The sequence below is a fragment of the Lissotriton vulgaris genome, chromosome 1_2 (assembly GCF_964263255.1).
Source record: "Lissotriton vulgaris chromosome 1_2, aLisVul1.2, whole genome shotgun sequence".
Taxonomy (NCBI): Eukaryota; Metazoa; Chordata; class Amphibia; order Caudata; family Salamandridae; genus Lissotriton; species Lissotriton vulgaris.
In genome coordinates, this window is record NC_141686.1 from 267,312,064 (window position 1) to 267,337,709 (window position 25,646).

The 25,646-nt window shown below is 48.6% G+C and overlaps 1 protein-coding gene across 1 annotated transcript in view; it reads right to left on the minus strand.

Moving 5' to 3' along the window:
* Positions 1-25,646, minus strand: part of ST3GAL3 (ST3 beta-galactoside alpha-2,3-sialyltransferase 3) — a 732,784-nt gene that overhangs the window by 257,683 nt on the left and 449,455 nt on the right. The window contains exon 10 of the mRNA XM_086953194.1: positions 10,465-10,560. Within this exon, the coding sequence (XP_086809320.1) occupies positions 10,465-10,560 (96 nt within the window). The remainder of the gene's footprint in view (positions 1-10,464; positions 10,561-25,646) is intronic.

Sequence of the window (25,646 nt, forward strand, 5' to 3'; positions counted from 1 at the left end):
ACCTCCGACACCGTGACCAGCTAACACGGAGAGGGGTCCGCGAATACTGAACTGCTATTGCCCACTCGGGAAACGTAGATATTTGGCAGCGCTGATGGGCGGCAGAGGATTCAACCAGCAAACGGAGGGTCAGACCAATGCGCTACAGAGACCTAATATCGCCGGGATCCGCAAGCGGTGCAAAGCGTCGATCCGACGCACGACCCCAGAGAAAGCACAGAGGAGTGACGGCCGCCTCAGAGACACACGCAACCATTCCATGAGGAATAAGCGGTCATGCCTCTGTGAGTAGCCCCTGAAACTGACAGCGGCTGAAAGTCTGATGGCATGCTGCCCTCCGCTCTGGCCCCTGTGTGAATCGCCGCGAGAAGACCTGCTGCAACCGGCTCGAATGAGTGATAATTGTCGGGTGTTCAGGGAGGGGCTGTGCAGACGCCTGGCCAGTGGTTGATCCAGTGGACAGTGATAAACACAGGCCACAACAGGGAGAAGACCGAGATCATGTTACTAGGTAACCCTTCCCCAACCTCCTTGGCGTCTAGCTGGCCTTCATGTCTCGGTGCCCCCCTCCTCCTAAAGAGCAGATTAAGAGTCTAGGAATCTGGCTTGATAGAGCGCTGGATTTCTCAGTCCAAGCTACCAAAACTGCCTCCACATGTGTGGGGCTAATGAAAATGCTCCACAAAGTGCTCCCTCTACTTCCATTCCAGGCGAGAAGGGTCATGGTACAGGCCCTGATACTCTCTCGCCTGTATTATGGAAATGTTTTATATCTAGGAGCCCCGTCAGCAGTGACTAAATGACTCCAAGTCACCCAAAACTGTGCCGCCCGATTATTATTCAACATCCCTCGCTGGCAATCAGCAAGGAATGCCTTAAAAGAACTCCATTGGCTCCCAGTGGCTGTCAGAACACAGTTTAAGGCCATGTGCATTTTGCACAAATCTTTCCATCGAACTGGCCCGGCAGTTTTGTACCCCCTAGTGTTACCTTACTCACCATCTAGAGCCCTTCGCTCGGCTTCATTGCATTTGGCAACCACATCAAAAATCAAGAAAGCCCGCTGGGGTGGCTGCTCTTTCACTCATACAGCGGCAAAGCTATGGAATTCCCTGCCTCTAACCCTCAGACAAAATAACAACCGAATGTCATTTAGGAGAGATCTAAAAACCTACTTGTTCACAAAAGCGTACTAAGTTACCCGTTAGCCCGACACAGTAATCAGTCTAAAGCGCTGCGAGGCCTCCGGGTGGTTATGCGCTATACAAATGCAATTTTTCATTTCATTTCATTTCATTTGGGAACAGCAGAGGTACAAGGCGCAATGAGAGTCTTCTATTAAAGGTGGCGCAGGGAAGAACATTAGCATTTAGGATGGCAGAATACTCGGAACTGGGTGTATAGATCGACGGTTGCAGATTGCCAGTGCGCCGGGGACCACAGCGGTGGGATTCTCCGCCAGGCCGGAGATTATATACAACAAGGGGTGGTGAGGGACAGAGTCTCTGAATTAAGCAGAAAGCTCTCACCCAGTCAAGAGATCAGGGCTAGATCCAACACCGTTTTTTAGCTCACTGCACCATCCCAGTTTCAGAACCTGGCTGTATGCAAATTAGTCTGTTCCTGTCCCAGTGCATGATGGGAACAGGGCAAACCAAACTACAAAAGCCAATTCTTACACTGGGAAGGAAACAAGCTCCCGGGGACCGGTTTCTGGCATTACAGCCGTCTTCGGCCCGGTTTGCTTGAATCCTGATGGTGCAATGAGCAAGGGTCTCACATCTGAGAATACCCTTCCACGCTTAGGGTGGACAAAAATATATACAACAAGGGGTGGTGAGGGACAGAGTCTCTGAATTAAGCAGAAAGCTCTCACCCAGTCAAGAGATCAGGGCTAGATCCAACACCGTTTTTTAGCTCACTGCACCATCCCAGTTTCAGAACCTGGCTGTATGCAAATTAGTCTGTTCCTGTCCCAGTGCATGATGGGAACAGGGCAAACCAAACTACAAAAGCCAATTCTTACACTGGGAAGGAAACAAGCTCCCGGGGACCGGTTTCTGGCATTACAGCCGTCTTCGGTGTGGCAGGGTATACTCAGACATGAGTCCCTTTCTCACTGCTCCATCAGGATTCAAGCAAGCCGGGCCGAAGAAGGCTGAAATGCCAGAAACCGGTCCCCGGTAGCTTGTCTCCTTTCTGGTGAAGAATTGGCTTGGTAGTTTAGTCTGCCCTGTTCCCATGATGCACTGGGCCAGGGACAGACTGATTTGCATATAGCCAGGTTCTGAGCTGGGATGGGGCAGTGAGATAAATAACGGTGATGGATCAAGCCCTGATCTTTGGACTGGGTAAGAGTGGTCTGTTTAACTCAGACACTCTGTTCATCACCACCCCCTTTTCTAAATCGTTTTTGGCCACTATAGGTGTGGCAGGGTATACTCAGACATGAGTCCCTTTCTCACTGCTCCATCAGGATTCAAGCAAGCCGGGCCGAAGAAGGCTGAAATGCCAGAAACCGGTCCCCGGTAGCTTGTCTCCTTTCTGGTGAAGAATTGGCTTGGTAGTTTAGTCTGCCCTGTTCCCATGATGCACTGGGCCAGGGACAGACTGATTTGCATATAGCCAGGTTCTGAGCTGGGATGGGGCAGTGAGATAAATAACGGTGATGGATCAAGCCCTGATCTTTGGACTGGGTAAGAGTGGTCTGTTTAACTCAGACACTCTGTTCATCACCACCCCCTTTTCTAGGCCGGAGATTAGGCATAGAAGCGTCACAGGGCCCAGAGTGGGAAACTATAACGCCTGCCAGGAGGCAGCTGAATGTGCAGTGTGTGCGACTTGATAGCAAGCGGCGTAAGGGAGTGATTGGCGGCGTCCCGATCTACACAAAAGGTTGGTTGTGATCCTTCCCGTACCCTCTTCCACACTGCCACACAAGAGGGCCCCACACGACGACGAGAGGAATAAGACACTGAGGCAGCAAGTATGGCGGGCAAGGGCTCAAATGGTGGCACTACGCAGACCCGCATTGATAAATATGCCTGTGACAAAGGCACCTCTTCCCCAACGGAAGGAAGAACGCCAGCCGGTAACCCCACGGACGGAGCAGGTGGAAAAAAGGCAACACTGGACGACGTCATGCGGGCTTTGACGCAAGTACAAGCAACAGTGGGCTCGATTTCTACGGAAATCACTCTAATTATGGCAGACTTCCACAAAATGTAAGAGAAGGTGAGCTCAATGGAGGTGGTTACGAAATCGTTGGTGGAGGACGTGTCGGACGGCAATGGAACGGATGTCGGCAGAGAACAAGACGTTACGTGAGAGACTGGATGATCAGGAAGGGCGCTTAAGGAGTAACAACAGCAGGATCGTTGGGGATCCGGAGTCTGAAGGCACTAGAGCAACAGACCTATACAAAGAAGAGCTGATCAAAACGGAAATTCAGCCCAAGGGCCTGTCCACCTTCTTTTCGGTTGAGAGAGCACACCGAGTCCCGGGGGGTCGGCCAAAACCAGGCGAAGCCCCACGACCTATCCTGGCCCGGCTGTTCAATTTTTGGGACAGAGACGCTATACTGCAGGCGGCGCGGGTGTCGCCTCCTGTCAAGATCCAAAACTCCACACTGGCCTTTTTTCGGGACTATACGGCGGAGGTCGATCGCCGCAGAAGGACGTTCTTAGATGTGAAAAAGGAACTGAGGGCAAGAGAGATTCCGTATTCGATGCTGTTCCCAGCCAGATTGAGAATAGTAGCTGACAACAGGAACTGGTTCTTTGACACTCCTGAAATTGCCCAGGACTGGCTGGAAGGATGGAGACCGGCCACTCAGCCTTGTCCTACGAATAGGACGCATAGGAATCTGGGCACAGGGAATCATCCGAACTCTCAAGCTTCAGTGAATGTGGTGGAGGAACGCTCGCCAGTGAGAGAAAGACTGGACGATGATTCCGAAACGGAGCACTAGCCACCCGGTGACTACAAGACATTCAAACGGTTATGCTGACTGCCTAACGAACTGTTGCTGGACACTGGGCTGAGGGCATCCGAGGAGAGTAAGAGAGGCCGCCGACTCCAGAGAGTCCTACACCCCAATGAGCAAATATTTTGTGCGGCGGATGGGTTAGGAACTCTGCTAAGTTGGGGGGGCGGGCGGTTCCATGTCCGTGTAGCAGGGGGGCAGGGAGGGAGGGAGTTCAGGGAGGGGTTGTTCTCTGTTTTTCTAATTGTTTGACTCGTAGTGATTGGGTATGGCGCGAAGGCAATGATACATTGGTAGGCACACGACAGGCGCGAAGGTACCAGTCCACAATGCTAGCATGTCCTCGGCTCCAAGAAAGAAATGACACACGACACGCAGGCTGATACCCTAGATGGGGGACCTCGCACGGGGCCAGTAGCAGCACTGCAGTTAATGTCATGGAATGTGCGGGCTGGGGGACAAGATTAAGCGGGGACTGGTTCTGCAGAGTATTAGAAGGTTGGGTCCTGCTCTAATTCGCATTGGTGGGCACGGCTAGTAAGGCACTAGACAGACGGGATATCACATGATAGCGCATTCGGACTTCACCTCAGGGTCACGCGGGACGGGGATACTGATGCGAAAGTCATCTCTGTTCATACTGCAGACCACCAAAACAGAGGACCAAGGCCGCTTCGCGGCGGCACCTGGACAATGGGAAGGCAAGCCGCTAAACATAGTGTCTGTCTACATTCCACCTGCACTTCATGCAAACGCCCTTCCTGACCTAGGGAAATTCCTTCTGGAACTCCAGGAGGGCGACCTTATTATAGGGGGGGGGACTTCAATGCAGTAACAAATTACACACAAGATAGATTCCCGGTCCGGACTCAGACACCTGGTCCCTCCAGATTCAGTGAATTCCTGGAAGCGCAAGGGCTGGTGGACGTCTGGCGGCATTCGCACCCTGAGGACCAACAGTACACCTATTACTCCACTGCCCATAATAGTCTGTCTCGTATCGACTATTTTCTCGCCCTGGGCGACGGCCTCCTCACCATAAGTGACATACAGATTAGACCTAGGGGCATATCAGACCACTCTCCGTTAACACTGACCATGTCCTGCTCGGAGAGGGCCCGCAAAAGAATTTATCCGATTTTCCCAGGATATCTCAAGATACCGTCCATCCGTAAGGAACTGAAAAAGGTGACCCGATATTACTTCGTAGAAACTGCGGCCTCGGTTGCGTCCCCCACGACCTTATGGAAGGCCTATAAGACCGTTCTGAGAGGGCAGGCCATTAAGACCATAGTGGGGCACAAGCGCACACAGAAAAGGGAACTACTATAACTGGAGTCTGAACTTAACACAGCGAATGCGGCCTACATGACAAACCCGACGGTAGACACACTGCACACGCTTCAACTCTGCCAGCAGCTCCATGACGACCACCTTAGACGAAGGACAGATGAGAACATTGAGGCGACAGCGCATAGGGTTTATGATATTGGGGATAAAGCAAATAAACTCCTGGCCTGGTTGGACAAAAAAAGGGAGGTAGTAGGAATATATTGCAGCTGCAGGATTCCGACGGGATGCTGCACATGCGCCCATCGATGATAATAGATGCCTTGGCCGACCACTTCCAAAAGGTGTACACCCCGGAAGTCGAAGTAACAACGGGGGTGGCGATAGCAGATCTCCAAAGTATGCCGACTCCGACACTATCACAAGAAGCAGTAGATGAGCTAGAAGCTGACCTATCACTGGAGGAGATACAGTTGGCTATAAGTGCACTTCATTCCGGCAAAGCATTGGGCCCCAACGGGATCCCTATTGAGTGGTACAAGGCAATGTCAGAAAAACTGAGTAAAGCCCTAATGGCCATGTACACGGAAAGCCTTGAGAGGGAGGTCCTGACTCTCAATCAGCGCATGGGGACCATTGTGGCGATCACGAAACCGGGCAAGCCGCCCACTGAGTGTGCGTCATATCGCCCGATATCTCTCCTCAATGCTGAGGCCAAAATTCTAGCGAGATTACTGGCTACCAGACTGATGCCTCACCTCACGCAATTGATCCACCCGGATCAATCGGGCTTTATGCCACATAGGAGCACGGCATTAAACCTCCGACGAGTGCACGGAGCAGTGGCGCGATCCCCGCTGTTGACGGAACCGGCGGCCATTCTGTCATTAGATGCCAAGATGGCGTTCGACTTGGTGGAATGGCAGTATCTCTTCGCGGTGCTGGCCCACATGGGCTTCGGCCCCAAATGTATTTCATGGATACGGCTTATATACGCGAGTCCGGTGGCACACGTGGTGTCGAACGGCCACATCTCCCGCGAGATATCATTGGCTAGGGGGACGAGGCAAGGATGCCCGCTCTCACCTCTATTATTCGCCCTAGTCCTGGAACCACTGGCAACTTCCCCGTTATTGAGAGGAGTACGTTGGGGAGACAACTGGGAGGACAGAGTCTCCCTTTATGCTGATGACATGCTAATTTATTTATCGGACCCAGAGAGAGGTATTCTGGTGCTCCTGACACTGTGTGATGCCCATGGACAGACTTCCGGATATACGATTAACTGGACAAAGTCGGTCATCTACAAACTGAGGGGTTCTTCTCCAAATCTTCCCAGCGGCTGCCCGTTAACAGTGGCAGGCACCTCATTCAAGTATCTGGGGATTCACGTGACCCGCTACGCCACGGTCTTTTCTGAGCTGAATTTGCTACCACCGCTCACTCGACTGAGAGCTGACGTGAGGCACTGGAAGGCCCTTCCTCTGACACTACTGGGGCCGGCAGCGCTGTTTAAAATGATGGCACTGCCACGTCTTCTTTATGTATTGAAAATACACCAACCCTGGTGCCACCCTCTTATTTCCAAAAAGTGACGGCTGTGGTAACGGGCTTGCTATGGGGCGACCGCCCAGCTCGTATAGCGCATCTGAAGCTCAACCGAGGCTGGTACGACGGGGGGATAGCCCTGCCAAATGTACAATTGTACTACTGGGCGGCGCACCTTAAAGTTCTTAACCAATGGCTGCACGCCCCACAGGACGATCCGGCCTATCTTGCGGACAGAGCGCAACTGGGTACGCACAGTCTGCTGGCCCCGCTGTACCACAAGGGACTTGCAGCGAAACTAACGGGCCCGACGAAACACACAGTGGCAATATGGCACAAAGCACAGGCGAGGCTCAAGTGGGGGGGTGTCATAACAAAACTTACACCTTTGTGGGACACTAAGGCACTGGGTCACTTGAGACATAGTAAGGGATTCACTCAATGGGATAACATAGGAATCTCCACGGTAAGAGACATGTGGACAAAAGAGGGGGTGGTCCCTTTCTCACAACTACAACAACAGTACAACCTAGGTCCTAACGAAACTTACCGTTATATTCAAATACGACATGCACTGATGACGGCAATTGAGGCACGTACAGAGGTCCCGGAGTCCTCCCCGCTGGAGGATCGCCTGCTCACTGATTACATGCAGACAAGCGCCACGTCACTCACATACCGAAAACTGCTAAATAACCTGCCAGACCCCTTACTTAAGCTGAGGGAGAAATGGGAGGGTGAGTTAGGTGATATGGATGAGACGGACTGGAATGCTGCGATGACATCCCCGAAGAAAGAGGGTGTCGCAGCACGATTCCGGCTGGTACAGTTCAAGATACTGCACCGGGTTTACTTCACGAGGACCACCTTACACAAACTACACAGGGCTGACCACCCGTATTGTCTCAGGGTCTGTGGGATGGAAGGAACATTACTGAATACACTCTGGGAGTGTCCGATTATTGCTGAATACTGGCGGCAGGTAATGCGTACCATTTCCCAGACTCTAGAGGTATCCCTTACACCTGACCCGCGTGTGTGCCTGCTGAATGTGTGGGGACAGAATGATCTGACGCACCAGGGGCAGCAGTGGGCCATAGTGGGTATTATGATTGCCAAACGAGATATAGCACAGAAGTGGGGGGCGGCAGATACACCGACTTTGGCGCAGTGGTGCAGGAAACATGGATATGCTTCTGGTGACTGAGCGAGCAGTGTATAAAATGAGAGCTAACCCTAGCAAGTGGAATAAGATCTGGATGCCTTGGAACAGCTACCAGGGAGACCTGTGTGAACCTCTACGAGAGGAAGACATTGACAGTACAGAGGACGAGGAGGACATAGACTGAGTGGCCCAGTCAATGACAAACAATACTGGCAATGGGATGGAATAGGGATCAGCAGGTAGTTCAGCCAGTTATTCAAGGGGGCCCCAGAGATTGGGAAGAGACGCGGTGAGCGCCAGGGATAACCTGCCGGTGTGAGAAACTAGATAAATGTTTGCTAAACTGAATGTTGCCTACCAAACCTGTTGAGTCACAAGTTGAGTTTTGGTTATAAAATATAAAAGTAAGGCGGATTCTTATTTTTTCAGGACTTATTATCATATTTTCTGCTGTAATGTCAATAAATTGCTACCGGACCGAAGGTTGTCGGCTGAATAGCTGTGTATCTATTGTTTTGAATTATCACTATGTGTGGCAGCCGGCTTCAGGGTTGTAGGCAAAATGCTGTGTATATTTGGCAGATGTCAATAAAAGTCTTACGGAAAAAAAAAAAGCTAAACAGACAACCTCATCCAATAAATCCTCCATTACCCTAATACCCATGGAGGGAAATGGCCCGTAATTGCACAAGTTAGCGCCTTATATCTTTAATAAACAAAGTTACTGGCAAAAATGTATTGCAAATAAACTTCATACACCATATATATGCTGGTCCACAAATCACAGGTTGTTTTGTTCTGAGAAGGCCATTGTGGAACTACTTTAGGATGTTTGCTTATCTTATCTGGTGCATGAAGGGTTCCCGGACACAGGCCGTAGCCACCTTGCCTGATGCCACCTCGCCTGATGCAGAGAAGGCATTTAATGGAGTGGAATGGGTTTTCCTCATTGAAATCCTTACTGGAGCTGGACTGGGAAAAGACTTTCTAAATAGAGTGCACTGGCTATATGACTCTCCACAATAGCGATCAAGTGAGGTACACACAGGCATGATGGTTGGATCACCTTCTGGTTTTACGGGTCTTACATCCAGTTTCGGCAACCGGGCTCTTCCGGTTTGTCAACACAGATATTGATCAGGTCAGATTAATCTCCTACGTTGGCGACAGATGGCTGAGATTAATCTGTCATCTTTAATAGCTCAAACCAAACAAAACTTGAGAACCGTTAGACATTACTATATGGGACAGAGTACATAGTATCAAAATTAAGTCTGCATCCTGATTTAATTACGTCTTCAGGACTCTTAACTAAAACTGACATAAATATTAGACCTTACAGTAGGAGTGGACAAAAACCAAAGCGGATATCACCTCAATTGTGGGCTCATATGGCAGCAGGAGCAGTTAGCTAACTTATTTGATGATTTATCGCCCGGTGCATCAATTATCACAACTTGGATGTCGTTTCAAACTTCTAAAGAAGCTCTACGTGGTGCTATGTAGAAGCCAGGCTCGAAGAATGCCTGCCATTGAGGTTAATAGTCTGTCTGTGTAGTTCTGTTAGAAGTAGACAACCCAGTTGTCAAGGAAATGTTTATCGCTTGGAGCCCGGCTCACAGGTTACTCTGAATACACCACTGATCTGTAAGAAACCCCCCATTTGACATAATCCAGCAATTGGACTGGAGACAACTTTGAACAGGATAGACCAGTAGGGTCTGTTCTCACATTACAACCCTACAGCTGCCATCCAGGTCAGTCCTCCATAGCCCGGTGAGCTGTCGGTGATCCCCCTCCAAAGGAAGTGTTCCTCTCCACACCACTGGTACAGAAGTCACAAAACCTGGGAGTCCAGTTAAAAGGTGACCAGTATTGAACACCCCAAGGTCATGGAATGGCCAGGGATGCACCCACCATCTACAACAACTGTGGAATCCTCACTCTTCTGAGACTTCTTCACCCACAAGCAGCGCTACTGCGGTGCTCACGACCCTGCAGGACAACAGTAATTCCATCTAATCAGAAGTACCAAAGCAAATCCCAGAGGTGTCAAAACCAAGCTGCCCAGCCCATACTCAACCTGATATCACACCCACTATCAAGGTCCTACACATAATGGCTTCCAGTCAAAGAACGGTCACATTTCATAACCTTCTGCCTCACTGAGAAAATGTTCGCTGCCATGCTGTAGAACTACTTTCGAAGATCTTCCATCTTTACTAGTCCACCATCAGCTTTTGATCATCTACCCACAACCTTCTCTCCTTCACGGGATACAGGTTCCAATGTTTCGGCGGTAGACCACTCCACGTGCAAGGATTTTCACTGTGCTACAACCTTACCTGCACACCAAAGGCTTAAAAAAGATTGTCTGATCTCTCTGAGAAATTTTAAGACCTACATCTTTCACTCAACTATAACTAAAATTCTACCTTCTTTTAAAGCTAAACTGTTGGTAGGACGGAAGACCCACCTGATGACGACTTCATACGCATCGATTTTGGCCCCCAGAGTCTTGTTGGCCAACACACCGCCATTGCCCACGATGATGCACCGCCGGCAGCTCAGGCTGAGGTGAGGAGAAAAGGAAAATATTGGTGTGATGGCGTGAGTGACAGAAAAAAGGGGGAAGTAAACCAACACACACGTAAAGGCGAATAAACGAAATGCAGATGAAAAGAACAGGCAAAAATTCACTCAAAATGAATAGAAATAAAAAAGCTAATTGAACAATGAACAAAAGTGACAAAAAAGCAAAGCTAATTTAAAACAAACTATTAGACTGCCTGTAACATCAGAGAAACCGGAAATACTATTTCATTCACTGGTTGGTACAAACCTGCCCCAGAATTTCATGTTAGATGGTAAAATTACAATCGACATTTTTTTTTGTATTCAAGAACTCATTTTTTTTATCGGTAATAGAATTGCACTAGTAACAGAAGTGTGAACTACACCTCCATCTGAGGTTCATTTTAAGAACAGTTCGACCTGTATTCTAATATACTTTAGTAAATTCTACATAGTGGGAGGTAAACATAAATTAAAAGCTAAAGCTATGCACCAGTGTATATTAATAGATTAAATTATACAGCAGAAAGAACACTGTACAGAAACAAACATTTCTTACTTATTATTACTTGTAATCATAGTAACAGAGGTGTAAAAGTGCTACTTGTGCATTAAAAATTGCATTTGAAGAGTTAACGCTGTACTTATGTAGCACTTCTATTCATATAGTAGTAGTACTACTTCGAGAATAAAAAATATTGAAAAATGAAGGTGGAGAGCCGAAAAACCTTCACATTATCAAAATACAGTCCAAATGTTCGACTGTCCATAAATGGCTAATATCCTAACATACCTATTTTTTCTACAAATGTTAAATATAAACTATTAAAATCACTTTTAATTCACAAATGCTTTACAATTAAATGCATACACAATTTATATACACACACATTTCATAGATGAGACAATTTCACAACAAGACTAAGCAAGTCGGTATGGTTCTCTCTTCGCACGTTTCGCAGATTCAGTCAGCCCTTCTTCAGGGCTTATGTTATCAGGTGCGAACCAACCATAAATACACCATTCTACGTGACTCCTAAGCTTCAACCAGGATGCAAAAATGTCTAATTCAGTTAATTATTAGGAGATTTCTCATGAATTGTAACAGATCAGCATTTTCAATAACTCATGGCGAATATGTGCTAAAGCTCAACGTTTAGAGACGTCCATTACTAAGCGCTTTGTTGTGCCACATTTATATGGTTATATTGGGGCAAGACGTCCACAAGTGTTTCGGAGAACCAATCCAAAACTATAATCGCCTTGCCCATGCTTTTATAATGGCTTCTGCTAAATGCTGAGCCTTATCATATATCGTTCATGGGTTTTCGCACATAAATCGAAAGCCTCCTTTAACCTGCAGTCACATATTGGTGTTACCGGGGAACAAAAGGCGTCCAATTATGTCTGAACCTACTAGCCTCAGTTGAGCATTTGTTGTGCTCTTTGGCAACTCATGGTGAAGGGCTAGAGACACAGAACACTTTCAGAGCATGCTGTGTCAAAATCCACACACTTGGAGGGGGCTGAGGAACAGTTATGGGTGATGCATGGTTTTTACTCAGGTCGAGTGGCAGTGGTCTACAGACCACACACTCAGGCGTACAAGAAAATTATTTAACTCAATTACATCCATATTCTCTGCACGGGGATTATGTGGAGGCATTTTTGTTAAATGGTGATTTTGCGACGGCTGGTTGAGAGACACAATATCTTCTCTGAGAGCAGAACTCAGGGCGTGCTCCTCAGTTTATGGTACTTTCTTTCGGTGGTCCTGCGAGAGTTTCTCATCACTGGGAAGTCATCTGTCGCTTACCCCAGGGTGGTAAGCAACAGATTACCGCCTAGGTAATGCTACTGGACTCCAAATGGAAGATTTACAAAACTCTCTGTGACACTTGAATCTCTGGGGGTTGTAAAGTCGTCAGTCAACACTTATTTGGGAGTGGAAAGTTAAATACACAATAATTTAATCTCACTACACTGCTTTGTCCAGTAAGAACTAGAACTTTAAAGACCAATGGGACCCATGTAGTACATTACTAACAGGCAGTTACTGTTCTAACAGGCCCAACAAGCCATTCAGTGTTACCATCATGTGAGACTGTGATACATATTTAGAGCTTTTTGCACAATATTATTATAAAAAGATTTTACAATAACATCGAGTCCTCTGAGCACTGTTTCTTATGGGAAAGTTCTCTGGGAAATCACTTTCTGCAATATTTGTAAACAAATCTCAGCCAATGGGGCAGAGCTGTGTGACATGAAGACACAAAGGGCACATGTTCAAGTGTTATGCCTGCCCTCTGTTCTTGTTGCTCTGGATGCAAAGCTGTGTTACTCAGAGGTAAGTAATCCCACTGCTGAGGTTTTCGCAGAAACAGTCGGTGTGAAAAACACTGCACGTTCTCTGCAGATTTTATGGGTTTACACATTAAGACACACCTGACCCCCTCCCCCTTGTCCTCCCATGTTTTAACAGTAGATAAATCGAAACTAATTTCCCCACACAAATTCATTGTGTTATTTATTGAACAAAAGGCCATCAACAATATTTTGCAAACACGAGGAGATGATGGACGGAGCGCTGAAACTTTTCAGACACTCACCCCCAGTCACAGATCTGGGTTGAATCCATCATCATTCTTTGGGTCACTTCGCCACCTCAGTTCAGGTCCAGCCATATGCAAATCAGTCTTGACCCTGTGCCTCAAGGGAACAGTCCAGCCCGAACTGCCAAGCCAGGTCTTCCCTGAACCGGAAAGAAGCATCCTGGGACTGGTTTCTGGGTGACACGTCTCATCTGCCAGGATAGCTTGACTCCAGTGGCAAAGTGAGCAAGGGACCCACGTCTGGGCATACCCTGGCAAATTATAGCGAACAAAGCACACACAATATATTAACACGTAAAATCAAGGACTTCTAAAAGGGAGTATGTTGCTATTGGCACATCACAGTAATACTACTGCCCATAAACCCACCACGCCGTGAGCAGAGGCCTCATCTAAGTCAAAGGCAGCCAGTTTCAACCGAGTAGGGGTGCCTACATAGAGGGGCTAGCAGAGGTCTGGTAATCAGTGCAGGACACCTAAACGTCCACAGTCTTTAGAGGTTTGTTTTTCAATAGGGATGAAAGCAGCATGGGTCAGCACCCAGTATGGAGTCCGACAGGGGTATCTGACATTAAAAGCCAGTACTGCAAACACCTGCAATCCCATAGTTCCAGTGGTTGAGACACGTGGAGGGTCAGGCACACTTGTGTCCAAGTGCATTATCTGTCGCGAAATCGTCAAGAGCTGACCTCTACGGAACCAAAAGGCGATTCAAAGCAATCTGTAATCAGAGTACCTGGGTGTATCCAAAGGTATATGGCAGGGCTGAAGAGTACACAAGCTCAACATTCCTCTAGAGCGGGACAAAGACCCGTAAAGATACAAGATAGCGGGGGATGGTGCAGAATCTTCACAGACGTAGGCATAAAAAGCACCTTTGCCACTCAACAGCCTCTGGTGAAGCTTTTCAGGTCATGACTGTCCAGCTGGTCTTCAGGGAGATCGTTGCTCCTGAAGCAACCACAATGGAGCAAACCGAGCAGCTGCTGCTCAGATCCCCTGGGCATAATCCAAGCACTTTAATGGACAGACACCAGCAAGGGCCCTGTCAATGGGAAATGTTTTTATCGCACTCTGTGTAGGCTCTTTGAAATCAAGATGAAGTTCAACATCATTGGCCCAAAGGATCAGTATTTATTCTCCCTTGAGCACACCAAAGAGCCTGCTTTGACAGGCACTGAAACAGGCTTAACATTAGGAAAGAACTCCTGGCTGCCACAGGCAGTGGTCAATTCTACGTCTTGATTCTCCAAGACTCGTCTGCCACGTTCAGTACAGCCGACCACAGGGCTCTCTTCACCGGACTGGATTCAAGACAATAGTTCAGTTCTTTCCCCTTCAACCACACCAACCCGGTAAAACTAAGCCCTTTCCTATGAAAAATGATTCCTGTGACCTACGATGCAGTACAAGGCTCTCCTTCTTTTGCCAGTTCTCTTCTAAATCTACGTGGCACCCCTCGCTCAACAGCAGCTAACATGTCTATCCTAATGATTATGTAGCAATCAAAGATGGGGAGAAGGAAAATACGTGATCCCACCAAGTTCCTTGGCTTTAGATACTGTTAATCAAGAGGGGGGAGGGGGGATCACTTGTCCTGTATAACCTGGGTACAGTTCTAACTAGAATGACCCTTGTTTAAAAGACCCTCATACACGTGCAATCATGATGGTATGGGCGGTGTATCTTGATTCTCCGCCTTCGTTTACACGTCTGTGCAGAATTACGGGGTCAGTTGGTATGCACCCTCCACCCGGAGGAGAACACCCTAGGTTAAAACAGTAGTGATCAGTGATTGTTGGTGATGTGACAGTGAGTTGCTTAAAAACAATCCAATCTTGCCGGGAAAGAATTTTATTGACCGGGATTGAATTGATGGTAGAGGATATGGTTGAATATGTTAAGAAGAATTATTAGGATTCACACATATTCAATCCTCCTGTGTACAGAAATGGTCGACATGTTTCAGCCCTTATCGCCCATAGGGTCGGTGCGGCTTTCTTCAGGACCAGGTGAGTTCGGTGAAGAGAGTGGCTCAGGCCTACTCTCTAATAACGGTCAAAATTAGACCTAAAAGTGAAGAAAAGGTAGTATTGCTAGGGTGTGGGTCATAAGAATTAGTGCAAAATTTAAAAATAACGTGGTTATTCAAGAGTTAAAACTACGCTATCAGATTCCCTATCTCTGGGGGACATAAACCACATACTCAATACTGGAAAGCAAGTCATGATTGGGGACCTCTAATGATACTTCGTAGAGGGTATAGGTAACTCTAGAGTTCATGCATCCCCCCCAGGGTTCCTTAAGACATTGGTAATTCAGTGAGATACGCAAAGGTCTAGGTGAAGAAGGCAGCTGTTTCAATTTACCAGCCAAGGTTTGGGGTATGTGGGGTGTTGTGTCACAAAGCTGTTGTTATTTTACCCCAAAATTGCGAGAAAAACTCCTCAAAAAACACATACCTTCCGTTAGTTATTTTTCAAACATTTCACGGGTACCCAGAGGTTTGAAGGAGGGGCTCCTACAAACACATAAGAAAATTAAAGTCTAGGGGAGCGAAATGGATACTTATCTCCGTTAAGTTGCTCGGGCATTCGATCTATCGGCGCCATACCTCGTTGCTCCACTCGCGAACTTGCAGCTTGTGCTGTCTCTGCCTCTCGCGGTCCCGGATACGGCTGTAGCCTACGTTGCCGGGTTAAATGGTCATATTCCGCGTAGAGATAGAGAAAAGACTCCTGGAGATTAGCAGGGTGACTGCTGATAAGGGCTAACACATAGATACGATGTTTATTTACAAAAATATAGAATGCATTTGGTCTACATTTAATCCGTAAAATAATGAGTAGTAATTAAGAAAAGGGTTATCACCAGCAGAAGAAAGACTTCCGTATTGGGATCTAATGTAATGTGGAAGGTATGGTCAATGGAGGTATTCTTGGTAGTATTCTAGTTGGTAAAACTAACCATTAATAGTGGTATTCGGATTACTTTCATTTAGCTTTTCTTTACAGCTGCTACTAGAAATCTCAGAGGCATATATCATCTGTACAGGCTCAGCCATGGGACACTATCGTTCAATCCCCATTGGTCTGTCTTCAGACGGTGAACCCATCTCTGTTCTTTCTCGAACAAGATGCGTTCAGCATTGTGATCTTTGTTGGTCAATGTTTCTAAAATGACCCATTTGAGGTCTTCCACAGTATGTCCCTTCTCCAAATAATGATTGGCCATTTTAGTTGTTGCCTTCTTGCATTTGACATTGCTTCTGTGTTCACAGATTCTTTGCCGTATCTTCCTACACGTCATTCCAATATACTTCATATTGCAGGGGCACGTGATCATATAGATCACGTGACTGGAATTGCAATTTGTATGAGTTTTCATGTACCATTTCAAATCTGGTGACAATTGAATCATTCTCGTGGGCGTGGTCAGGGGGCATACCGAACAATTCCCACATGGGAAATGACCTTGGACAGGTGGAAGGTCCCAGAGTTGTGTTTGTTTTGCTCTCTGCTCCAATTGCGGTCTAGTGTGTACTAGAATATCCTTTAAGTTCTGTGTCCGTTTATTGGAGAATCTTGGTTTAGGCCATGATAGATCTGCCGAGGTGAGGATTCGCCAGTGTTTATTGATTATTTTTTTGACATGATTAGAAGCCGGACTGTATGTCGTGACACAGGTCATAAGATCTTGTTCTGGGATTCTTTGGTTAGTCTCCAAGAGGCTATCACGGTTCTGATTCCGTGCTCTTTTTTTACAGTTCTTAATCACTCTCTTTGGGTAATCTCTCGCCGATAGTTTGATACATAGATCGTTGGCTTGGAGTTGATATTCCTCAACTTTACTGCAGTTCCTACGTAAACGTAGGAACTGGCTAAATGGGAGGTTCTCCCTCAAAGGTCGTGGGTGGTGGCTGTTGAACGACAGCAAGCTGTTTTTGGCCGTAGGCTTAAAAAAGGTCTTTGTTTGTAACATGCCCTCTTCCACGTAGATGGTGATGTCCAGGAAATCTAGACTCTCTTTGCTTGAAGTATATGTGAACTTGAGCCATTGATCTTGTTCATTCAGCCATTTGTGAAACTGTGCCAGGCTATCAGCACTGCCTTCCCAGATAAGAAGAACGTCATCTATGTAACGCTTCCAGAAACGGATCTGTCTCTGGAAGGGGTTACATAGATTGTTGACAAAAGTTTTTTCAAAATCACTGACGTACAATCCGGCCACACTCGGGGCGAATGTGCTGCCCATCGAGGTTCCATGTCGCTGTTTATACATGGTTGTCTCAAAAAGAAAATAGTTTTCTGTTAACGCAAGTCTACAACACTCCAATATGAAATGCCTCGGTGTCTTGAAATTCCATTCCATGCTGAATAGGATATTTTCCAGGGTATCCAGAGTTTTTCCTTGAGGAAGACTCGTGTAAAGACTTTCCACGTCCAATCCTACAAGGATCATGGAAGTCTCACAGAAAGTTACGGTGGTAAGATGGTTAAGCAAGTCTCTAGTATACTTGAGGTACGTTGGAGTCTTTTGAGTTAGAGGTTTTAGGTATTCGTCTACAAACTGGGATAGAGGTTCCAAAACTGAACCGATACCGGACACTATGGGGCGTCCCGGGTGTGGGCTCCTTGCTTTATGTGTCTTCGGTAGAGAATAGAAATATGGTATTCTCGGGGTATCAGTATGTAAGAAATCACTGATCACTACTGTTTTAACCTAGGGTGTTCTCCTCCGGGTGGAGGGTGCATACCAACTGACCCCGTGATTCTGCACAGACGTGTAAACGAAGGCGGAGAATCAAGATACACCGCCCATACCATCATGATTGCACGTGTATGAGGGTCTTTTAAACAAGGGTCATTCTAGTTAGAACTGTACCCAGGTTATACAGGACAAGTGATCCCCCCTCCCCCCTCTTGATTAACAGTATCCTAATGATTAACCAAAAGAAATGATGGACGGAGCGTTGACAATACAAGCACTCATCCCCAGTCAACTGATCTGGGTTTAATCCATCACCGTTATTTAGCCCACTCTGCCACCCCAGTTCAGACATGGCCATATGCAAATCAGTCTGACCCTGTGCCTCATGGGAACAGTCCAGCCCGAACTGCCAAGCCATGCCTTCCCTGGACCGGAAACAAGCTACCGAGGACCGGTTTCTGGCATTTCAGCCGTCTTCAGCCCGGCTTGCTTGAATCCAGTGGCAAAGTGAGCAAGGGACTCACGTCTGAGCATACCCTGCCAACTTATGGCGAACAAAGAAAGACCAAAGGAAATGATGGACGGAGCGTTGACAATACAAGCACTCACCCCCAGTCAACTGATCTGGGTTTAATCCATCACCGTTCTTTAGCCCACTCTGCCACCGCAGTTCAGACATGGCCATATGCAAATCAGTCTGACCTTGTGCCTCATGGGAACAGTCCAGCCCGAACTGCCAAGCCATGCCTTCCATGGACCGGAAACAAGGTACCGAGGACTGGTTTCTGGCATTCCAGCCGTCTTCAGCCCGGCTTGCTTGAATCCAGTGGCAAAGTGAGCAAGGGACTTACAAAATTTCAGAAATTAAAAAAAAACACATTTAAACAAAAAAAATCAGGGGTCAAGTTTACCTTCTAGGAGGTCGCCCGGCAACTCACAATGGCCCAATACGTGTCTACTATTTTAGAATTATTTGCATCTATTTGGGTGTCACTAACTCCCCTCATTCACCAGAAGGTGGGACAGTCAAGCATGAATCGAGAGCCTCAAGCTGCAAAATGGTTGCTACATTAAGTTACCCATTTCTTTACGCCCGCCGACCTCTACTGGATTCACATGCTCTGCACCGACTCTGTTGCAGCGCTGTGCCCTGTGGAGGAGGGCTTGAAGAGTGAGTAGCAACCCTGCGGAGGAGGATTTGACATGTGAGTTGTACCCCTGTTAAGGAGGGTTTGAAGAGTGAGTTGTGCCCCTGTAGAGGAGGGTTTGAAGAGTGAGTAGTGCCCTGTGGAGGAGGGCTTGCAGAGTGAGTAGTGCCCTTGTAAAGGAGGGCTTGGAGAGTGAGTAGTGTCACTGTGGAGGAGGGCTTGCAAAGTGAGTAGTGCCCTTGTAAAGGAGGGCTTGGAGAGTGAGTAGTGTCACTGTGGAGGAGGGCTTGCAGAGTGAGTAGTGCCCTTGTAAAGGAGGGCTTGGAGAGTGAGTAGTGTCACTGTGGAGGAGGGCTTGCAGAGTGAGTAGTGCCCTTGTAAAGGAGGGCTTGGAGAGTGAGTAGTGTCACTATGGAGGAGGGCTTGCAGAGTGAGTAGTGCCCTTGTAAAGGAGGGCTTGGAGAGTGAGTAGTGTCACTGTGGAGGAGGGCTTGCAGAGTGAGTAGTGCCCTTGTAAAGGAGGGCTTGGAGAGTGAGTAGTGTCACTGTGGAGGAGGGCTTGCAGAGTGAGTAGTGCCCTTGTAAAGGAGGGCTTGGAGAGTGAGTAGTGTCACTGTGGAGGAGGGCTTGCAGAGTGAGTAGTGCCCTTGTAAAGGAGGGCTTGGAGAGTGAGTAGTGTCACTGTGGATGAGGGTTTGGAGAGTGAGTAGTGCCCTGTGAAGGAGGGTTTGAAGTGGGAGTAGTGCCCTGTCGAGAAGGGTTTGAAGTGTGAGTAGCGCCCCTGTGGAGGAGGGGTTGAATAGTAAGTAGTGCCCTTGTAAAGGAGGGCTTGGAGAGTGAGTAGTGTCACTGTGGAGGAGGGCTTGCAGAGTGAGTAGTGCCCTTGTAAAAGAGGGCTTGGAGAGTGAGTAGTGTCACTGTGGAGGAGGGCTTGCAGAGTGAGTAGTGCCCTTGTAAAGGAGGGCTTGGAGAGTGAGTAGTGTCACTGTGGAGGAGGACTTGCAGAGTGAGTAGTGCCCTTGCAAAGGAGGGCTTGGAGAGTGAGTAGTGTCACTGTGGAGGAGGGCTTGCAGAGTGAGTAGTGCCCTTGTAAAGGAGGGCTTGGAGAGTGAGTAGTGTCACTGTGGAGGAGGGTTTGGAGAGTGAGTAGTGCCCTGTGAAGGAGGGTTTGAAGTGGGAGTAGTGCCCTGTCGAGAAGGGTTTGAAGTGTGAGTAGCGACCCTGTGGAGGAGGGGTTGAATAGTAAGTAGTGCCCTTGTAAAGGAGGGCTTGGAGAGTGAGTAGTGTCACTGTGGAGGAGGGCTTGCAGAGTGAGTAGTGCCCTTGTAAAGGAGGGCTTGAGAGTGAGTAGTGTCACTGTGGAGGAGGGCTTGCAAAGTGAGTAGTGCCCTTGTAAAGGAGGGCTTGGAGAGTGAGTAGTGTCACTGTGGAGGAGGGCTTGTAGAGTGAGTAGTGTCCTTGTAAAGGGTGGCTTGAAGAGTGAGTAGTGTCACTGTGGAGGAGGGCTTGCAAAGTGAGTAGTGCCCTTGTAAAGGAGGGCTTGGAGAGTGAGTAGTGTCACTGTGGAGGAGGGCTTGCAGAGTGAGTAGTGCCCTTGTAAAGGAGGGCTTGGAGAGTGAGTAGTGTCACTGTGGAGGAGGGCTTGTAGAGTGAGTAGTGCCCTTGTAAAGGAGGGCTTGGAGAGTGAGTAGTGTCACTGTGGAGGAGGGCTTGCAGAGTGAGTAGTGCCCTTGTAAAGGAGGGCTTGGAGAGTGAGTAGTGTCACTATGGAGGAGGGCTTGTAGAGTGAGTAGTGCCCTTGTAAAGGAGGGCTTGGAGAGTGAGTAGTGTCACTGTGGTGGAGGGTTTGGAGAGTGAGTAGTGCCCTGTGAAGGAGGGTTTGAAGTGGGAGTAGTGCCCTGTCGAGAAGGGTTTGAAGTGTGAGTAGCGCCCCTGTGGAGGAGGGGTTGAAGAGTAAGTAGTGCCCTTGTAAAGGAGGGCTTGGAGAGTGAGTAGTGTCACTGTGGAGGAGGGCTTGCAGAGTGAGTAGTGCCCTTGTAAAGGAGGGCTTGAGAGTGAGTAGTGTCACTGTGGAGGAGGGCTTGCAGAGTGAGTAGTGCCCTTGTAAAGGAGGGCTTGGAGAGTGAGTAGTGTCACTGCGGAGGAGGGCTTGTAGAGTGAGTAGTGCCCTTGTAAAGGAGGGCTTGGAGAGTGAATAGTGTCACTGTGGAGGATGGCTTGCAGAGTGAGTAGTGCCCTTGTGAAGGAGGGCTTGGAGAGTGAGTTGTGTCACTGTGGAGGAGGGCTTGTAGAGTGAGTAGTGCCCTTGTAAAGGAGGGCTTGGAGAGTGAGTAGTGTCACTGTGGAGGAGGGTTTGGAGAGTGAGTAGTGCCCTGTGAAGGAGGGTTTGAAGTGGGAGTAGTGCCCTGTCGAGAAGGGTTTGAAGTGTGAGTAGCACCCCTGTGGAGGTGCTTTTGAAGTGGGAGTAGAACCCCTGTGGAGGAGGGTTTGAAGTGTGAGTAGTGCCCTGTAGAGGAGGGTTTGTAGAGTGAGTAGTGACCTTGTAAAGGAGGGCTTGGAGAGTGAGTAGTGTCACTGTGGAGGAGGGCTTGTAGAGTGAGTAGTGACCTTGTAAAGGAGGGCTTGGAGAGTGAGTAGTGTCACTGTGGAGGAGGGCTTGCAGAGTGAGTAGTGCCCTTGTAAAGGAGGGCTTGGAGAGTGAGTAGTGTCACTGTGGAGGAGGGCTTGCAGAGTGAGTAGTGCCCTTGTAAAGGAGGGCTTGGAGAGTGAGTAGTGTCACTATGGAGGAGGGCTTGCAGAGTGAGTAGTGCCCTTGTAAAGGAGGGCTTGGAGAGTGAGTAGTGTCACTGTGGAGGAGGGCTTGCAGAGTGAGTAGTGCCCTTGTAAAGGAGGGCTTGGAGAGTGAGTAGTGTCACTGTGGAGGAGGGCTTGCAGAGTGAGTAGTGCCCTTGTAAAGGAGGGCTTGGAGAGTGAGTAGTGTCACTGTGGAGGAGGGCTTGCAGAGTGAGTAGTGCCCTTGTAAAGGAGGGCTTGGAGAGTGAGTAGTGTCACTGTGGAGGAGGGTTTGGAGAGTGAGTAGTGCCCTGTGAAGGAGGGTTTGAAGTGGGAGTAGTGCCCTGTCGAGAAGGGTTTGAAGTGTGAGTAGCGCCCCTGTGGAGGAGGGGTTGAATAGTAAGTAGTGCCCTTGTAAAGGAGGGCTTGGAGAGTGAGTAGTGTCACTGTGGAGGAGGGCTTGCAGAGTGAGTAGTGCCCTTGTAAAAGAGGGCTTGGAGAGTGAGTAGTGTCACTGTGGAGGAGGGCTTGCAGAGTGAGTAGTGCCCTTGTAAAGGAGGGCTTGGAGAGTGAGTAGTGTCACTGTGGAGGAGGGCTTGCAGAGTGAGAAGTGCCCTTGCAAAGGAGGGCTTGGAGAGTGAGTAGTGTCACTGTGGAGGAGGGCTTGCAGAGTGAGTAGTGCCCTTGTAAAGGAGGGCTTGGAGAGTGAGTAGTGTCACTGTGGAGGAGGGTTTGGAGAGTGAGTAGTGCCCTGTGAAGGAGGGTTTGAAGTGGGAGTAGTGCCCTGTCGAGAAGGGTTTGAAGTGTGAGTAGCGACCCTGTGGAGGAGGGGTTGAATAGTAAGTAGTGCCCTTGTAAAGGAGGGCTTGGAGAGCGAGTAGTGTCACTGTGGAGGAGGGCTTGCAGAGTGAGTAGTGCCCTTGTAAAGGAGGGCTTGAGAGTGAGTAGTGTCACTGTGGAGGAGGGCTTGCAAAGTGAGTAGTGCCCTTGTAAAGGAGGGCTTGGAGAGTAAGTAGTGTCACTGTGGAGGAGGGCTTGTAGAGTGAGTAGTGTCCTTGTAAAGGAGGGCTTGAAGAGTGAGTAGTGTCACTGTGGAGGAGGGCTTGCAAAGTGAGTAGTGCCCTTGTAAAGGAGGGCTTGGAGAGTGAGTAGTGTCACTGTGGAGGAGGGCTTGCAGAGTGAGTAGTGCCCTTGTAAAGGAGGGCTTGGAGAGTGAGTAGTGTCACTGTGGAGGAGGGCTTGTAGAGTGAGTAGTGCCCTTGTAAAGGAGGGCTTGGAGAGTGAGTAGTGTCACTGTGGAGGAGGGCTTGCAGAGTGAGTAGTGCCCTTGTAAAGGAGGGCTTGGAGAGTGAGTAGTGTCACTGTGGAGGAGGGCTTGTAGAGTGAGTAGTGCCCTTGTAAAGGAGGGCTTGGAGAGTGAGTAGTGTCACTGTGGTGGAGGGTTTGGAGAGTGAGTAGTGCCCTGTGAAGGAGGGTTTGAAGTGGGAGTAGTGCCCTGTCGAGAAGGGTTTGAAGTGTGAGTAGCGCCCCTGTGGAGGAGGGGTTGAAGAGTAAGTAGTGCCCTTGTAAAGGAGGGCTTGGAGAGTGAGTAGTGTCACTGTGGAGGAGGGCTTGCAGAGTGAGTAGTGCCCTTGTAAAGGAGGGCTTGAGAGTGAGTAGTGTCACTGTGGAGGAGGGCTTGCAGAGTGAGTAGTGCCCTTGTAAAGGAGGGCTTGGAGAGTGAGTAGTGTCACTGCGGAGGAGGGCTTGTAGAGTGAGTAGTGCCCTTGTAAAGGAGGGCTTGGAGAGTGAATAGTGTCACTGTGGAGGATGGCTTGCAGAGTGAGTAGTGCCCTTGTAAAGGAGGGCTTGGAGAGTGAGTAGTGTCACTGTGGAGGAGGGCTTGTAGAGTGAGTAGTGCCCTTGTAAAGGAGGGCTTGGAGAGTGAGTAGTGTCACTGTGGAGGAGGGTTTGGAGAGTGAGTAGTGCCCTGTGAAGGAGGGTTTGAAGTGGGAGTAGTGCCCTGTCGAGAAGGGTTTGAAGTGTGAGTAGCACCCCTGTGGAGGTGCTTTTGAAGTGGGAGTAGAACCCCTGTGGAGGAGGGTTTGAAGTGTGAGTAGTGCCCTGTAGAGGAGGGTTTGTAGTGGGAGTAGTGCCCTTTGGAGGAGGGTTTGAAGTGTGAGTACCGCCCCTGTGGAGGAGGGTTTGAAGTGTGAGTAGTGCCCTGTAGAGGAGGGTTTGTAGTGTGAGTAGTGCCCTGTCGAGAAGGGTTTGAAGTGTGAGTAGCGCCCCTGTGGAGGAGCTTTTGAAGTGGGAGTAGTGCCCTGTGGAGGAGGGTTTGAAGTGTGAGTAGTGCCCTGTAGAGGAGGGTTTGTAGTGGGAGTAGTGCCCTTTGGAGGAGGGTTTGAAGTGTGAGTACCGCCCCTGTGGAGGAGGGTTTGAAGTGTGAGTAGTGCCCTGTAGAGGAGGGTTTGTAGTGTGAGTAGTGCCCTGTCGAGAAGGGTTTGAAGTGTGAGTAGCGCCCCTGTGGAGGAGCTTTTGAAGTGGGAGTAGTGCCCTGTGGAGGAGGGTTTGAAGAGTGAGTTGTGCCCCTGTAGAGGAGGGCTTGAAGAGTGAGTAGCGCCCTTGGGGAGGCGGGCTTGAAGAGTGAGTAGTGCCCTTGTGGAGGAAGGTTTGAAGAGTGAGTAGTGTCACTGTGGAGGAGGGTTTGTAGTGTGAGTAGCGCCCCTGTGGAGGAGGGTTTGAAGTGTGAGTAATGCCCTGTGGAGGAGGGTTTGAAGAGTGAGTAGTGTCACTGTGGAGGAGGGTTTGTAGTGTGAGTAGTGTCACTGTGGAGGAGGGTTTGTAGTGTGAGTAGTGCCCTGTGGAGGAGGGTTTGAAGATTGAGCATTGCCCTGTGGAGAAGGGCTTGAAGTATGAGTAGTGCCCCTGTGGAGGAGCGTTTGAAGTGTGAGTGGCACCCCAGTGGAGAAGGGTTTGAAGTGGGAGTAGCGCCCCTGTGGAGGAGGGTTTGAAGTGTGAGTAGTGCCCTTTGGAGGAGGGTTTGTAGTGTGAGTAGTGCCCCTGTGGAGGAGGGTTTGAAGTGGGAGTAGTGCCCTTTGGAGGAGGGTTTGAAGTGTGAGTAGTGCCCCTGTGGAGGAGCGTTTGAAGTGTGAGTAGCGCCCCTGTGGAGGAGGGTTTGAAGAGTAAGTAGCATCCCTCGTAGGAGCGCTTGAAGAGCGAGTAGTGCTAAACAAATGTTATAATATTGTCTGACCTACTTGAACTTCCCTTTGTCACTGTATCTGCACAGTAAGGCTGTGTGAATGTATGTTTGGGAGAAAGTAAATGTAATACAAACAATGTTTAAAGAAACATTACAAACAAAAGGTCGCTCCTTTTTGCAAGTAGAATGTACATTTGGTATAAAGACACATAACTGAATGGCCTGCGCAATCCCCATTGCTGTGGTTCCCAAAACTACTGATGACCGTCAAACCTCTGGAGTATGTGCTGTGAAAAACTGTTTTAACTTATGCATATTTTTGTTGCCTGCAATTATATCTAGCGGGTGCAGAGCTTTTCATCTGAATTGGAAGGGTTTATAAGAAGGCTGGTAATTATCTAGTGTGAACTACAAAAGGTATAAATACTAGGTTAGTTCTCATTACCACTTTTGCATACATGCCAACATTTCACAAGAGCAAAGTGGGAGATTTAAAAAAAAAGAATCGGGAGAATGGGACCTTGAATCGGGTTACTGTCATTTATGGGCTTTGGAAGTGTGCTGCTGCATGATCGGAAATCTGAAACGCAAATGCACGTTTTTTAGGTCTCGCCTAGCGAAGCAGCGCATGCGCGTTGCCGACCTTGGCGAGATC